The sequence below is a fragment of the Hippichthys cyanospilos genome, chromosome 8 (assembly GCF_059441005.1).
Source record: "Hippichthys cyanospilos isolate Australia breed blue-spotted pipefish chromosome 8, RoL_Hcya_1.0, whole genome shotgun sequence".
Classification (NCBI taxonomy): domain Eukaryota; kingdom Metazoa; phylum Chordata; class Actinopteri; order Syngnathiformes; family Syngnathidae; genus Hippichthys; species Hippichthys cyanospilos.
Genome location: NC_142376.1, coordinates 14,859,316 through 14,876,920, shown reverse-complemented (window position 1 = coordinate 14,876,920; position 17,605 = coordinate 14,859,316). Strand labels below are relative to the sequence as shown.

General features: G+C 39.3%; 2 protein-coding genes across 5 annotated transcripts in view; one reads left to right on the top strand and one right to left on the bottom strand.

Annotated features, from left to right (window-relative positions):
* Positions 1-17,605, bottom strand: part of macrod2 (mono-ADP ribosylhydrolase 2) — a 398,210-nt gene that overhangs the window by 335,497 nt on the left and 45,108 nt on the right. The gene's annotated exons all lie outside the window — the stretch shown is intronic.
* flrt3 (fibronectin leucine rich transmembrane 3) lies at positions 7,531-16,540 on the top strand. The gene is made up of 3 exons (XM_088422155.1): positions 7,531-7,751; positions 11,851-12,545; positions 13,243-16,540. The coding sequence occupies exon 3, from the start codon at positions 13,283-13,285 to the stop codon at positions 15,233-15,235; it is 1,953 nt and encodes a 650-aa protein (XP_088278281.1). The 5' UTR covers positions 7,531-7,751; positions 11,851-12,545; positions 13,243-13,282; the 3' UTR covers positions 15,236-16,540.

Sequence of the window (17,605 nt, the reverse complement as noted above, 5' to 3'; positions counted from 1 at the left end):
CAAGGGTGAGATGTTTATTTTGGTTTTCCTATATTCTCAATGATTAAAGTAAAGAACTGAGTTACAATAGTGAGGTCATGCTATGTTATGCTTGAAAGGTAGATCTTGGGCAAAAGGTTTGGAGCACTCGTTATATACAAATTCTGCCTACTAGTGATGTTAGTTCGCCTGAATTAATACTGTTCAAGGTAAATTTTGACAGTTTTAAAACCATGTTTAAAAGTGAAATTAAATGCAGTATCATACATACTTTGTGGCTGAAAGGTAATTCAGTTTGTTCTTCAACATGTCCTGATATTATGAGCCAAATTTGAATGTTGCCTGGCTACTCTAACACATGGTTGCGTAAATAGGTGAATTTTCTTTAATTCTGAAAATCTGAGATGCCCTGATAACCTAGCTTTCAATTGTTATATATCAGGGACTAAACGTCACAGCTGCAAAGCAAATTAAAAAAAAAAATAGTTTATCATGTTTTACGCATACTTTTTTTTTTTTTTACTGCAGGTCCTATTTGTGACTATGCGCCGAATGACCCCGATACACAGAAATGCAAAGTTGTAGAAAATTAAGTCATAGCTGATATGACATGACTCTTTCTTGTGGCTTTTTCTAAATCATCCCTTCATTCGGAAGCGACTAAACTGCATTGCTAAATAGATGATATGCTATGATTTTTTTTTTCCTGACAAAGAAAAAAAAAAAATCTCAACCACCTCTCATTTGCCTGCACAACCGTGACACCACCATGTGCGCTGGTTTGCACTTGCCGTTCAGATGCGGTATTTAAAAATGCAAAGTCAGCCATTGCAATTTGTCTCAGGTTGGATAAATCATATTGCATTTGCCATATTTGTCTATTCGGCTATACTGCTTTTAGAAGATCATGCAAAATGAAGTACATGGCAATATCGTGTGCCAGGTGAGTAGATCAGTTTCCACATTGTTTATGAGCAATCAATTTTGCAGCTGTTTTTCGTCATACAAACGTATTGAAATCAGGCCATATGTCAGTTACAAAGACAAAGAATCCTAACAGAAAGGTGTCGACGGGACCAATTTGCTCAGACTGTGGTTGTATTTTCTCATGGTGTAAAACCTGAAGAAAAGATTCCCTATTGTTTCGCTGATGGTATTTGAACTGTGATTTAAAAGAGTTGCTTCGTGAAATGCCACAGCATTTATTGTTCCCTTGTAAAACGATGGCGTTCACGGCTATGATCTATGACAAAACCCTTGTCATCTTGAAGTGTGAGAAAAAAAAAAACAACATTGACGAACATAAAGCCAGCCTAAATACCCACGGTGCAAAAACTTGTGTAACCTACGATCTACTTTTCCATATATATATAGAGTAGCTCAGCACCACAAATAAGTGGGACGCATATTAATATTTTGATAGACATTGGTTGAAATATGTAACCTCGTAACTAGAAGCTCAAAACAATGCAGCAAGATATCGCTAAAAACTATTAATCAACATCGCATGACCCAATTACTCAAACTCATTTTTATTGATTTAAACATTGATAAGAGGGAGAGAAACAAACATTTTAGCTCCTTCACATCAGTAGCGAGAATTACACAGCCATGTCGTTATACAATCATCCACTGCAGCACGCACGGAGGTTATAAATGCAGAGGTATAAATAAAAAGGAAAAAAAAAAATCTTTGTAATAACAACAGCAATACTTTTGGTGTAATTAATGATATACTATATATAACCTATTATGTGCATCTACATTTAGCTTTAATCCGCGTTGTTTGTGCTTTTTATTTTTATTTTTGCATGTTGTGCAATCTTTCAATATTTCTTCATTATTGACCTGCCAAGCGCATTGAGTAAATGATGTGATTGTTCTGTGTATCAATTCAAAATTGATACATAGTTTGGGGGAGGGGTGGGGGGACTAGAGTGAGTAACTTCAATTCCCTTTGGTTTTAGGTCAAACGTTCATCCATCACTTCAACTCTGTCACGAGCACTTTACATCTTGTGTCAAAAAGTGATCTGGCATTATAGGATATAGTCAAACTGCAACTGGACTTCATCTCCACTTTCCCATTCACTGCCCATCATCATTTTCATTGGATTGTCTTTAACAAGGACTATTGGCTGCAGATTACAGTAAAACAACAACAAAACCTGCATGAGAAAAAAAAAAATGTCAGAGTGAAAAAAAATCTTCATGCATTGAAGCCTTTCCTTCTTTCTTACTTCCTCATTCAATGAAAAAAAAAAAATCCTGTTGCAACATACGAAATGGTTTTTTTCTGCATTGAATTCACTACGGCGAAAACAAGCCTGCAGGAAAAGTCTAGCTTGGTTTATAGTTGACACGCCGGCACGCGTTTTGCAGCACTTTATTCTCGGAGCGGCTTTCCCCGGCAGTCAGACAATAGTCCCCCATACTATAGGTGGCAGTAAGTGGATTATATAGCATACAAACAGCACTACTCTATAACAGATGTAGAGAATCCCAGTCGATTCAAGCCATCTAAACAAACTCCTCATCACTTCCAAACAAGTTGCTGGCCAGCAGTTGTTCACAGTATTTTCATCACGGTATTTCTTTTCAGACTAATCACAAAAGGTGTTTGTACGGTCGGACTTCCATCAGCAATAGTTCATCCGCCATGCTGTCCGCTGGTAAAGAAATTCCGAAAGATAGTTGCGGAAAATCTGTTTCACGTGGACTCCGCGTGGAGGGACGTGGTTGCTGAAATAACATCATTTGACGGATGCCTCAAGCTTAAATCAAGCCTAACACTTGAATACAGGTTAAAAGTAATAAAGATGAAAGATGCAAAGTGAAAGATATTATGCAAGAAATCGACGTAAGTATGAAAATGAATGCTTATTGTACATTGAGGTTTCTTTCTTTTCCAATGTTGTTGCTATATTTTTTTTTACTTAAACCAGTTTGTAGATTGCACAACACTTCTTTTATGTTTACGTTCTAGACAGATTTACTAAAGTGAAAAGTCCCCAGTCGTGAACATTTTCTGGCTGCAAATTATCTAGTTGCAGAGGAGTTCTACTGTAGTAAAATCCTCGATATGCAACTTAGGTCGGTGCCAAAGCCCTATGGTCAGACACTGACGTAAAAATGCTTTCTTGGTGTTGGAAGGGGTCAGACAATGATAAAAGCTAATAGAGTTCCTCAGGCTCTACACCTTCTAGCAATAGCTTGAAGTGACTTTGCACCTCAGTGACAATAAGCCAACATACTAGAACAGTACTACAACAAATGGGACGAAGCAAGAACATTCAATTCAAAATGCAGATGAAAGTGTTAAGACTTCAAATGACTCTTGCCATGTTCAATTTGATCCAATGTGCCAACGACTAATAAGTACTCAATGTAATGAGGACTCAAGTGATTAAAAAAAAAAAAAAAAAAAAAATTGAAAATGAATCATGAAGGCATAAAAAATGTCACGCAAATGATGGAGGAAACAAATTTAAGAGTTACTGTTTGGCACAGATAAGTGAACACTTTGATCATAATCTCAGCACCTCTGTGTGACGAGACCTCCTTTCTTGTGTATACCCTAACTCTTTCTCTTTACCCAAAACACTGTTGTCAAACATGCTTACTTCCTGTATTTGCGCCAATCAACAGGACCACAACAGACCTTGAGCTTTTTGTGTAATCTATTTTAGTTTATCAAGAGCCGCAAAGACTTGGTTTGTTGTGTGAGATAACATTAACCCAAGCTTCCTGCTCATAGAGCCATAAACCGTAGATGACCTTTTTCCGAGGCTCCCAATTAATATAAAACAAAGGAGACTCATGAACTATATGTTCACCTGGATTGAGGAATGTTAAACAAACATGTCTTGAAAGCTCTTTGTAGATTTTAAACAAACACAGTGTTCAATAATAAGAAACGGTTTAACTGGCTGGAGTATGGAGTCTAAAATTGGGTAACTACAGATGAAGTACCTGAAGAATAAATTGGTTACAAATAAAAGCAAAAAGGGCCTTCAATTAGCTACATTAGTGAGCTACGTTTGGGATATGAAAATGATTTATTTTATTTCCTTTGTTGTGCTGATGAGTGCACTGGGGGAGAGTGTTTTATCTAATCTGATCACTGAGCATTGTGTTTGGGGTCATTAACCTATAGGAGGTCCTAAGGCTGACAAGTAAGCTCCTACCCCCGTTTATCCATTTTGCAGAACTCGTTCATCCCTGTCTTCCTCTGTCCCTGCAGACAACACAACTGCAACCACAAAAACAACCAAAGAAAACAAAAGACGAGGGTAAAAACAGCCGACTGTGCTATTTGCATTATTTGTCATTCTTCCACAAACACAGCCTAAATGACTGCTGACCAAGGTCCTTGGCTTGCAGAAGCAGCAGGATGTCAGCCCCTTCAGTCTGTTGTTATTTTTGTTCTTTTTCTGTTTCATGCTTGCATCCTGTCCCCGGAGATGAAGGGGGCAACTCGTCCCTCAACATCTGGAATCTGCATTAGAAAAGACTAAAATTCCACATAACATGGATGAGCTACAGTTAAAGAAGCCTCTGTGTTCTCTAAATTGAAAATTGTTTCTTATCATTCACGTTGCGAAATGCTATTTTGCATCGAACATAGAGCACACAAAGTAAAATGTGTAGAAAATTCCACATGTCCACTTTTTGATGCTATGACGATTAAAGGCCCACTTGAAATTACCATTATGAAATGAATAGACAAATAACGTGAACAGCAAATGGGTGAACTCAGGGGTCACCAACGTGGTGCCCATGGGCACCAGATAGCCCGCGAGGATCAAATGAGTAGCCCACAGGCCTGTTCTGCAAATAGCTCGCAGATGATTGAACAGTGTGATTTTCTAGGAATGTTACAATTATACATATATTACAAGTACATAACATATTTCACTTGATTTACATATTTACTATAGCTCTTCCAGAATTATTGCGAGAAATAATTAACATTATCGGTGTATTCACATAAACTGGTTGCCTTCATATTAGTCAGTACCAGCGCTCACTTTCAAAAAGGTTTATCCCTGGCTGGTAAACTAAAAACGAGTTAGTAGGGGACCGCATTTTAACTTTTAATTACAATGGCTAAAACAGAAACAAGTCTACGAATATAAATAATGAAAACACGTTCTCCTCCTCGTACAAAGTGAAAGACAGTAAATAATCATGCATTATACTGTGCAAAATCCATACTTGGGAGACTATCGGTAGAAAGTAGGGCATGTCTTCCTCCTGAACGCAGCTTGAGAAAACCATGGGATATGTGCCATAACCTAGTCAACATTCACTCTGCTACATAACAAAACAGACATTCAACAGCTGTTTAATAGCCACCTATTTCAAAGGGCTTTGCAGACTGATAACTTCTCTTCCTTGTTTTGAACAATCACGAGCTGGCTGATACCCAAAACTGGAAAGTTGGCCAGACTGCATTAAATTGCATCTTTGGTAAAATAGGGTATCAATCCCCTTAAAAAAAAGATAAAGAGGGCAATAGATTTTCCCTAGTCTGAAGATAACTGAAACCCAACACCCACGTCCTCCAATGGGGCTCTTTGTATGTCTGAGTGCAGGTCAATCAACAGTTGCTGACAGATGTGTCTGCAGTCGATTTTAAAGAGGAAGCTGAGCTGAGGTCAGTCATAGGTTTTCCCTGCCTCGTCCCCTTAGAGAAAAGACAAGGATCAAGTCAGGATGTCACAGATTGACCTTTTCTCACCTGTTTCTTTTCTTTTTTGCATGAAGCACCTGGTTCAAAAGGATAACATAATTAAGCTCATTTAGCAAATGAAACCAAGATGTGCAGGTCCACAGTACAATAGATAATTCAATAAAGAATAATATGACTCTAAATGAACAATTTCACCAATATGAAATTGATGTGATTTAAAGCAAAATGTGGGTTAACCAGCTACAAAAGTAAAGCTCTAAATAGTTTTAAAGTATGAGAACACACAAAATAATGGCAAGGAGCAGTAGCATTAGCAACAGCCACAACCATTCCAAAAGGCCATCCTAGGAAACACATGACCTGAGCAACACAATTTTATTGTGCTCAGATCAATACAAAAATGTAGCACATGACTTTAATATTGCAGCAGTCTAATGGAACTAAAAAAAAAAAAAAAAAAAAACGTTATACCCCTCAAACCCAGAAGTTTGGTCAAATTAACTCAAGTAATGGAACTATTCCTTTTTTCCCTAAATTGGGTTATGTTTGACCTGATGGTCTTTCAAGTGTTGTTGCACTTTTCAATTTCCATGACCTGTTTCGGTTGTAGGTTTGCAGCTAGAATAAGTTACCCAACTGTGACATACACAACTTCCAAATCTGTCCAATATTAAAAACAAAAACACCTTAACAGCTTGGACAATACTTTGTAATGTTAGATTGTCCTGCTTGTTTTTGTTGTGTTTTTCAAATATAGGACCTTAGCCTTGACTTTAACTTATATTGTGTTTTGTAGAAGCAGTGAGTGCCCCCTTAATGAGTTTTGATCCACATATAATTGAGTTTTGATTAGATGCTTAGGAAAACCTAACAGTATACACGCCACGTCTATAAATGTGTCGAGAACAAAAGTGCAAATGTAAACCAGATAAAAATTCACCGGCTTGGCAGACAGCACCAGCGAATGTGGTTTACCCACAAGTTAATGAATGGTATAATCACTAAAAGTAGTTTGGGAAGTGGTGAAAGACATTCAAGCTAGTTAGTGGTGTCTTAATAAAACGTATGGTGGCAAACATCACCCATACCTGATAGCAGATCTTCAGTCAACAATTGAACAAGAGCAGCAATATTGTGGGTTATGGTATCGGCACGATTGTGAAGCCTGAGGGTGAGACACTGGAGATGACGCAGAGACTGTCGGAAACCCTATTACTAAAAGGGTGACTCACAACTGCTTTGAACCTCTGAAAGCATGTTTGGCTTCATTTAAATGTGGGACCAACAGGGTCAAACATTAGGGCTATGAGGCAGTAGAGTTCAAGTATGCTGCAGACCTCATAAAATCATTTTCATCGTATAAACAATGCAAGGCTTGCACAGAAGAACATGCTCTCGACATCCATGCATGTCATAAAAATTAACCGCATCTATGTTTCTACTCGAACTGATAAAACCAGTATAAGGTCATCAATATGCAATTCTCCTAGGTGTTTTTTTTTTGTCCTTCCCATCGTTTCCAGTTCAAGAGCATGGTTTTTTAACCAGTACCTATTTGCTTCCACATCTGCCAAGTCATTTTTTTCCCTTTTCCTCCACTCCCCCCAGTGTGGCAAACAAGTACTGCAAGACTATATTTTCCAAGGAGCCATAACAGAGTAGAGGGGAAGAGAGCGTGAAAAGGAGAGAGAGAGAGAGAGAGAGAGAGAGAGAGAGAGAGAGAGAGAGAGAGAGAGAGAGAGAGAGAGACTCACACGCAGAGGGTAAGTGAGGAATGGACCCGCCTCCAAATGATGTCAGCGCTCTATTGGAGCAAGGCTACAGGCAAACATAAGTCCACATTTGTTATTGGGACCATTCCGTACGCGCATGTCTGTGTTCAACTTGCAGCGTGTGTATGGCACCAATAAACACTGGTGGAGCTGCAGATGAATCCAAATCAGTTCTGGTTCCATGAGTGTGAGGAACCGTTTTGGGATCTGTATCGAATCCGCACAACTCTGACTGGATTACATGTTTCGATCTGTCTTGAACCCTACAGAGGATACCTGTAACTTTTGGGGGGGTTATCTTTTGAGGTAAGTGCTTTCTGCACAGGATACATGTTTATTTTTTATTGGGTTTTTTTAGGTAGTTGGGGGGGCGACTTCTTTCTGACTGAGTTACTTTACAATGGAGTCACACAATATCTTTTTTCTACAGCATTTCCAACCTAAATTAATTGGAATTCACGGTCGTAACCCGAATATAAAAACGCAGGCTTCCGAACATGAACCGACAGTGAAAAAAAAAAATCTCCGAGCTACAAAAATCAAGTTCGTCTGTTAACGCATCATAAACGAAATCAACTTCAACTGGAATTGAAATATTTCTCAGTCTGAAACATGCTATTGCACTGTGTGGAGGCAGTGAACGCAGAGCCGCATATGCGTTTGCGTCTCAACCAGTGCCATTCCTGCGATGCAAACTCGGTGAAGACGCGTTATCTTTGCGCCGGTCGTTTGAGGTTTTGATCAGTGAATACACAAACTTGATAGGATTAGAAGGAGACAGACATGGTGGCTTGAACTCTGCCGGCACCACGGTTCGTCAAGACACCAGGGCGAAAATGTTGAATTACAGCGCACATCCCGCAGCGATGCGCGCGCAGAGAGAGCCAGCTGGACAAAGTCCGCTAAATGCGTCTCTGTCGGGACGGCTCCACGCAGCTCCCATTCAAGGTCCCGACTGGCAAACCACTAAACATAATCCAACATGTATAGAGTATGAAACAAATGGTCTTAAACGCACGAATTATTCCATGCGTATCGGCCATATGCTTTCCCTGTCGCTCAACCGCAATGAGTGTGTTGAGGGGAATTTTGTTTTTTCTTGCAGTAAAATACTGTTCTCAACCGGCGACACATTTCCTAGCAAATGCCGCAAGGCTTAATAACAGTAACAGTTCGCTATAGTGCAATACAGCAGCCTTTCCATTCTTGTATGCACGTGTTAGTAGAAACACCATTGCAGAGACAGCTGTTAATCCAATTTTACTCAGCCTTTATCTTCATGAGACAATAAGGTCACCCGGGCTTAAACCAATAACAGATATACTACTGTATGAGACTACGTCCTAATTTTACCAAGCAGAAAATTGCTTTTGAATGACTGTGTAATGTGCACACGATCAAATTTAGTTATTATCCAATTAAGGCACGGTTGGGTGTGTTTGATAAAAATAAATTCCGTTCAATATTAGACAGGAGAGCAGATGAGTTGCCTTCACTGATGACTGCCTCAAGCTATAGTTCCCAGCCAATTGCTTTCATTTTAGATTAACCACTAACCAGGTCATGAGCAAAATCTCAGGCTCATAACATTCTCCATGAATGTATCTGTAAAAGACAACACTAAACCCCTACATTTAGAAACAGCTCACATTGGGCATGAAAATATCATTCCTTATTTTCCCTAATCCATTCTGCCTTGTACCATCTATTCTGAGAAAAGTGGCAACCACAGCCGAACATTCAAAAACCGCAATAAAACAGTGATAGCCTTTCAAAGCAATTTGACTGAGAAAAGTGGTGAGGCCAGGAGAGCATTTGACAAATCCCTATATTGTAAGTGGGCGCTTGGCCTGTAGGCTAAGATGTGCTCCTCTGTGCAGCTTAGCTTGTCACACACAGGCAGACTTACACTTGCATATGTTTTCACACACATCTTGTGGTGCCTACCACCCCCATGTGGGGAAAAATCATTGCAGCTGCTACAGATCTCTCCTTTCAGCATGGAACAAAAGAGAAACCCCTGACTGTCCCAGGCTTCTGCTGACTTACTCGGCCACCAGAAGCATCATCTGTTCAGCACATCGCTACAGGGAGCTGTAGTCTTTGTGTTTTTTGTTGTCACCGATATTTTTCTAAACTGAATGATAGAATGCAATTCAAAACCGATCCGTGATTCTCAAAGATTAAGGACTCAAGTGTACAAAATGTTTGACCACTCTCATAAACTATAAACACAAATGCACTGTATCTTATAGCGAAGCAAGTGTCCCATATCTTTAAATCTTAGATTCCATGCACGATACATATACACACACACACACACACACACCTATGCATAAGTAAGCCAGTGTTGCCCAATAAGTCACACTATTATATTACTTTAAAAAAAAAACGATAATAGTCAAAATCAAACAAGCAAAATCAACAAAAATCAAAACAGACAACAATTATTCCTTAATGGATAGTGCTGTGGAGCAAAATTAATTTTAGGTCTTGTGAATAGTTTACCTAGCATTTGCAACTTCTATGGTCCTTTTCTCCCCTAAAAGCTGGATTTCTTTGTATGTGTGTGTGTTTATTATTATTTTTTTTCTTACATTTCAAATTTTTCCCTTGTGCAATATAAAGTATACCTAGAGGCACTAAGTCAAGCAAGTGTTTATTTCATACAAAAGTGTATTTCTGCATGTTAAATTCACATTGGCTATCAACGTACAGCTATGCATGACACGTGTGACTCCCGTGTTTTCTACTGAAAAGTATCTCAGCACACCCACACACAAGTTCAATGCTCGATTTTACATGGCCAGTTCAGACTCAATGTCTTCAGTCTGTTTGTCAAAAACTACAGTCTAGCAAGGACACCATGAAAAAAATTTGTGTAAAGATGCATGTCGCAAGGATGTTTGATTGCTTAGTCGGTAAAACAAATAAAAAAAATAATACAACCTGCAAGGAAAAGTATGTGATAACGCAGTTTTAATAGAATTGTTCATCCAACTACTTTGATGTACGTTTACACTTTAAGGTCCTCTGTTGCAGTACACCATTATTGCCTTATTGCAATATAATGAAGGAGGCTGCTCTTTCCTGAACCCCAATGAGCTCAGAAAAATAAAAAGGGAAATAACATCTACCCAACAGCCAAAACATACTACAATCTTTGATTAAGGGGGGAAAGAACTTAAACAAAAAATGCACAACAGCATACTTTTACTTTGTGATAATATAATACATGTCTCATGTTTTGAAACTACCAGCCCTCTTTCTGCTTGTATTAAAAGCTGATAACAGCTGTTTTAGTCAACACAAGAAATAAGCAAGGGACTATTATGCAAATAATCTTTTTAAATAATCCAAAAAGCACCTTATTCACATAAGTGTACTGTAGCTAGCTATATCTTGTAAAGCTTTCTTTTTTACAAACTGAAAAAGTGAAAACCACCGTTTAGAATTCAATTGTCTTCACAATGTTTTGCATTAGAAGTAAAACTTGTCAGATCTCCCTCATTCAGCTTTCCAAATCAGTTCTATAACTTTGTCTTATTCACATTGAATAAGAACCTTATTCACATTGAATTGACATTTCTTCAGCTTGTATTTGGGAATATAAATGCTGCTGAAAAGGACCGTTGTTTAAAGCAAAATAAACTTATTATTAGGCAGCAGTTTGTCAATATCAATTGGGTTTATGAGCCTCCGAATTCATAAAACATCTCTTAGGGTGGACAACAAACTGTAAAAATGACGGAGGCTATGCTTCCTGAATTATCTTTATGTTTTCCAGTACAAGACAGCAGCCAGCAGGTCACACAAAATGACACTACTACTGTGTTCAAATGGAAAAAGAACATTTTCTGAGACGAAGGAAATTCTATTTTTACAAACACGACCATTCAAAGCTTTGAAAGCGGGGATGAGGTGGGGCCAAGGGGTCACAGAGAAGTAGGGGATGACAGATAGATGCAACAGCCATTCTCCTCAACATATGAAATTCAAATGGGCTTGCTAACAATGTGAGCACTGACTGGATCGTCCCTTCTTTGATCTAAAAACATGAAAAAAAAGGTTCTGTTCCTTTTTGTTTTATATTCATTTTTCTAAAATTAAAATCATATTAAATAAATATCCAAAACTATTAAATGAAATGTAGATTTTTAACTTTTAGCTTTTTTTTTTTTTTTTTGCACATCCTACTGGAGTCGTAATCACCAAACAATAAATGTGTTTTAATGTCTTTAAAGCCTCTAAGAATTCGAGGGTCACAATCTAAAGCATAAAAGGTACTTGAACGATATGCTTTTGTTAATTGTTCCCTCAAACAAATGTTAAAACTGTACAGTCGTGTTTGTTCATATCAAGGGATTTTTCTAAACATATTTGTCTCTCCCATTTTCTTTTTTAGGACAACCTTGGAGGGGTGTAAAAAGCCCAGCATGAACACAACTCCAGATTCATGAGGGAAGCTTGGCCCAAAACGATAAGCACCTTTCACCAGTTTTCTCCTTAGAACAGAGAACACTGTTCATCCACATCCGGAACCACGGACCCAGGATTAACGTAGATACAAGCTTGACAAGAAACAAGAGGATTCTGGTTACCTTTGCGAACTGGAGTACACAAGTGAACAGGCCTTGATTGAGCCTGTGGCACAGGGGATTGGCATGGCTCAGACCAGCTTTGTGTCAACTCATCATGCATGCTGTGTCTGATTGCAAAAAGGAGCCTGTACTAAAGTCAGCAAGATTGCTGTAACTGGGCGGGGAAAAAAAGTAATCTACGGTTATGGCTACTGATTTTGACAAATTCAACACCCATTAGGATTTTTGATATTAAGTGAGAGAGCAAAGGCTTTGTCACTGAGAGGGGATGCTTATTCAACAGGCTTATCTGCCATGGTAAAGGCAGTGAAGGCATGAGCCTCTGACAACAGCAGAGGTCATTGCCCAAACAAGGATCAGCTCTGCAAACATTGACCAGTCAGGATATCGCCAAGAAGCCCTCAGAAAAACATTTCTTTTCAAAAAGGATAATAAAAGAAGAAAATCTTGATTGGACTTTTCAGTGACCAGAGAGGATTTACCACCTCTCATAAATCAGGTATGGAAACATTTGTTTGCCTTTGCATCTTTTTACATCACTGACTCAAGAAGAATTTGAAATCGCATGAGGGTGTGTGTGTGTGTGTGTGTGAGAGAGAGAATAGGATTATTCTCGCACGCAGACGCACACCGCTATTATTATTGTTTTAAGGGCATCACACTACAATGAAGCATGACTTGTAGTTAGTTATAAGAATAAATACTAGCAGTATTAAATGTATGTTTCGGCAAAAATACTTTCAAATTTGATGTGTAATTAATCATAGTCTTAAAAGCTTGAAAGAGTGTGTCAGCCCTTGGACAGTGAACAAGGCACAACGTTGTTTTGGGATGTGGTACTACGGTATATGTAGCAATGAAGGGCATCCTTGGGATACAGAAGCCTGGGTGGCAATCAATTCTATTAAAGTTCACGGACTTTGTGTGCAGAAATGTGAATCAGTTCGAAGGCACAGAGATTCATTGTATTAAAATCTTACCAATCAAGGTTACTTTTAATCCTATGTCTATATTGCGAACAAACTCATGAACAATACTCAATAATTGTATCTACTACTGAATAACTTATCACGCAACAGTAATTTTATCTGATTTTGAACTCAATCTATAAAGTGTTTTACGCAGCGATTCAAACACCAAGCAAATCTGAGAACAGGACCTTGTGCGTTAACTATATTCTCGTTTCTTCTTCCCAGGGACCCGAGCGATTAGAGTGCCAGGCAACTCAGCTTCAAGATGGTACGTCAGTGCAAGGCCTTTATCCTCTCCCTCATCCGGGTTGGACTGCTGCTGGGCCTTGCTAACCCACTGGTGACCTCTGCCTCGTGTCCATCTGCATGCCGCTGTGATGGGACCTTCATCTACTGTAACGACCGTGGCCTAACTTCCATACCTACTGGTTTACCCCTGGACGCAACAGTGCTCTTCCTGCAAAACAATCGCATAAAGAGCTCAGGAATTCCTGCAGAGCTCAGCAGGCTCTCAAATGTGGAGAAGATCTACTTATACTGCAACAATCTAGACGAGTTCCCCACTAACCTTCCTCTTGGGCTGAAAGAGCTCCACCTTCAGGAGAACAACATTCGAATGATTACACATGCAACTTTGGCGCAAATTCCTTATATTGAGGAACTTCACCTGGACGACAACTCTGTGTCAGCAGTCAGCATTGAGGAGGGGGCCTTTAGGGACAGCAGTCACCTCAGATTGCTTTTCCTCTCCAGAAACCACCTCAGTACCATCCCCTCAGGCCTACCCATGAGCATTGAGGAGTTGCGATTTGAAGACAACCGAATCTCATCAATCTCTGAACAGTCTTTGCAAGACCTCATCAACCTGAAGCGACTAATATTGGATGGAAACCTGCTCAATAACCGTGGAATCGGAGAGATGGCTTTCATCAACCTGATTAACCTGACTGAGCTCTCGCTCGTGAGGAATTCTCTGACATCACCACCAGCTAACCTGCCAGGCACAAGTTTGGAGAAGCTGCATCTGCAAGATAATCACATTAATAGGATCCCACCTGGGGCTTTCGCATTCCTTAGGCAACTTTATCGCTTGGACCTATCTGGAAACAACCTGAGCAGCCTCCCACAAGGGGTATTTGAAGATCTGGACAATCTCACGCAGCTTTTGCTACGAAACAACCCCTGGCAATGCACTTGCAGGATGAAATGGGTGCGCGACTGGCTCCGGTCATTGCCGACAAAAGTAAATGTTCGGGGGTTCATGTGCCAGGGCCCTGATAAGGTGAAAGGCATGGCTCTGAAAGACTTAACAACAGATATGTTTGACTGCACAGATTTAGAGTACATTCCCACATACGAGACGAGCACTGTCTCTAACACTTGGCGCCCCTCACAGCCACAATGGCCCTCATTTGTGACTAAAAGGCCTGGAGCAAAGGGACCAAATATGGGCAAAAATTACCACGGCACCACCATTTCGTCAGGCAGAAAGATCATCACAATCAGCGTGAAGTCAAGTAGTGCAGATACAGTTCACATATCCTGGAGGGTATCACAACCCATGACTGCTCTTCGGCTCAGTTGGCTGAAGCTGGGACACAGTCCTGCATTTGGCTCCATCACAGAAACAATTGTACAGGGGGAGAGGACTGAGTACCTGCTCACTGCGCTGGACCCAGAGTCTGCCTATAGGATATGTATGGTTCCCATGGAGACCAGCAATATCTACCTGTCAGACGAGACCCCCGTTTGCATCGAGACAGAGACCAGCTCTCATAAATCGTACAACCCAACCACAACTTTAAACAGAGAGCAGGAAAAGGAGCCTTACAAAAATTCAAGTCTGCCTTTGGCTGCTATCATTGGTGGGGCTGTTGCACTTTTGGCAATAATCATGTTGGCATTGGTGTGCTGGTACGTCCACAGGAATGGGTCACTTTTTTCCAGAAACTGCACCTACAATAAAGGCCGTCGGAGAAAGGACGACTATGCTGAAGCTGGCACGAAGAAGGACAACTCCATTCTAGAAATACGAGAGACTTCATTTCAAATGATACCTATAAATCAGCTTCCTGTGTCCAAGGAGGAGTTTATGATACACACAATTTTTCCACCTAATGGCCTGAGTTTATACAAGAGCCCACACAATGAGAACAGTATTAACAACAGGAGCTACAGAGACAGTGGAATACCAGATTCAGACTATTCCCATTCATGATATTGCACACAGACGTTCATGATTGAGTACATGTCATAAACGGAGTGGCAAGACTTTTACAAAACACTGGATCTATAGGACTAAGGGAGCAATGTTATGTACATTTGCCATATAATTTATATTTAAGGACATTTTATGAAAACTGAGAACGTTCCATCTGCAGGCCCTCACTGAACTAGTGGGTGTAGTGCTGCAATTATATTTTAGGGATTTGTAGTCATTTGTACTGTATTTCCTTGGCTTAAAACGATCGACCAACTAAAAAGAAACTCTGTGTTCTGAGATATGATGACTTGTCAACTGTGAAAGTGGGTTTTCATTGCTGTGTTGAACAATCAGACTTTAGAAACTATTGTAGTACAAGCACAGGTCATTGGTTTCACTCTGTGACTGCCTGGAAAAACAAAGACAGGACTAAACTAAGGTACAATTGATCCAAAAAAAATTAACAAATCAGACATGTTGCCCTCTTACGAAAAGTTACGGCACTGAGCTGTCACAATTACTACTGAAAAAGAATACTCTTCTAGTTATCCTATGATACAAATCACTTCAGATGATGTGCCATGCTTTATTTCTCTATTTTCTTAGGTGTGGACTTTTTGCAAGTGTGAAACGGAGCAAAATACTCTTAATCATACCATATTCCTGTTTCTTGTTTTGTTTTTGTATTTTTCTGATGGGATTGTAGGCCACAGCACAGGGCAGATAAAGCACATTAAATTTATAGGGAGTCTTGGCTTCTCAAAACGAGAAGTCTGGACAGGCTGACACAGGACCCCACACGATCTGTATTTGTACAAGCCAAATGACAATGGCGGCATTCTTTAGTACCGTGTACCCTACGTCAGTCAAGTCAAAAGGCCAAAAAAAAAAAATGTGATTGGTAAAAAGAGCAGTGTCAGTCCCTTAGCTTAACTAGTATTTTGTATTTTCAAAGTGAACACATTTTTGTTGCCACAATTTGAAATTACCTGTTCTTAATGTTTAAAAAAAACCAAAGTGCATTGTATGCCCTTTGGCCAGTCTTGTATGTGCCTTGATCCAATGCTTATTGTATTTAGCTTTTTAAGGAACAGTGACTTTTTTCATACACACTTGAATATGAAAAGTATTGGTCATATTACAGAATAAAAAAATATGAACAAAATAACTGATTGCTTTATTACCGACACTTCACTTTGACAACTGTTTTTATTTTTTTTGTTTAAAAAATTAAACCAAGAGATCAAAATCATGCATCGAACAATTTTGCCAGATTTTGCATGCACTGTCCTGACAGTAAAGAAAGACGTACAGAAAGACGACAGATCTGTCTCTATTTGTAAACAGGAGCACACATTCTAATGTAAGAACAACAACTTAAAATAGACTGCTTTGCTTGTCTTTCTAGCTTGTATTTAAGCTGCAGAGAATATTCGAGTCAAAACCTCAAAAGCGACATTTTGGTGAATTTCATATTTTTTTTTCATAAACCCATACTATCGTTCAGTCCATGCACGTGGGTGTTATTTTTACAAATCATGGACCAATAAAGTGTTAAAAAAGACATGCTATTTTTCACCATGCATAGCTAATAGTTGGACAAACGTGACATGTTTTGGCTTTCCTGAAAAGTGCCAATGTTTTTGGTACGAGGATCCCACCAAACGTCAGAGTTGCTACTTGCCCTTTACTAGTTATAATGCTGTAACTTTTCGAACAAGCATATTGATACTCAATATTTAACACACACAAAAAAGCCCACTTAAACATGCTATTAAAGGAATGCACGGCCTGAAGCTGGGGGACCACCCTCTTTGACAGTTGAGCTACTTATCGAAGACCAAGTAATGTTAAGGTGAAAGTAATGTTAATGTGATACACATTTCTAAAAAAACAAATTGGTTAGCTTAAATCACAAATCATGAAAACAGGCATTTTAGCTAGCACATGTCCTCTTTTTTTAATTGATCTTGGGACAGTAAATTGAAATAAACCTGAGAAAGTGAAGCCATTAGGCTTCTGACATGTATGTGAATATCTAAGTCAAAAAGATCAGCAACAAAAAAGAAGTCTCTGGTGATTATTTTTGGGTAAAGACTTCCAGGTTATCCATGTGGTCCCTGGGAGCTATCTGGTGCACGCAGGCACCAAGTTGGTGACCCCTGTTTTGTTGTCTTGGTGTAAAAGATGGTGAAAGTTTTTTTTGTTTTTTTTTTTGGTTGTTGTTTTTTTCTGTCTATAGTATTTTTCCACACGATGGATACTTGTTAAAAAAAAATAAAATAAATGGTCATGAGGCTTTTGTCTGAACTAACACTGAGAACTGTAACTTCATCACACTTAGTCTCACAATAGCCCATCTTCTAATAAAGAGCATTCTAAAAG

What these genes read in the sequence shown, in the direction of transcription:
- flrt3 (XM_088422155.1), top strand. Translation starts at nt 13,283, where the DNA reads ATGGTACGTCAGTGCAAGGCCTTTATCCTCTCCCTCATCCGGGTTGGA.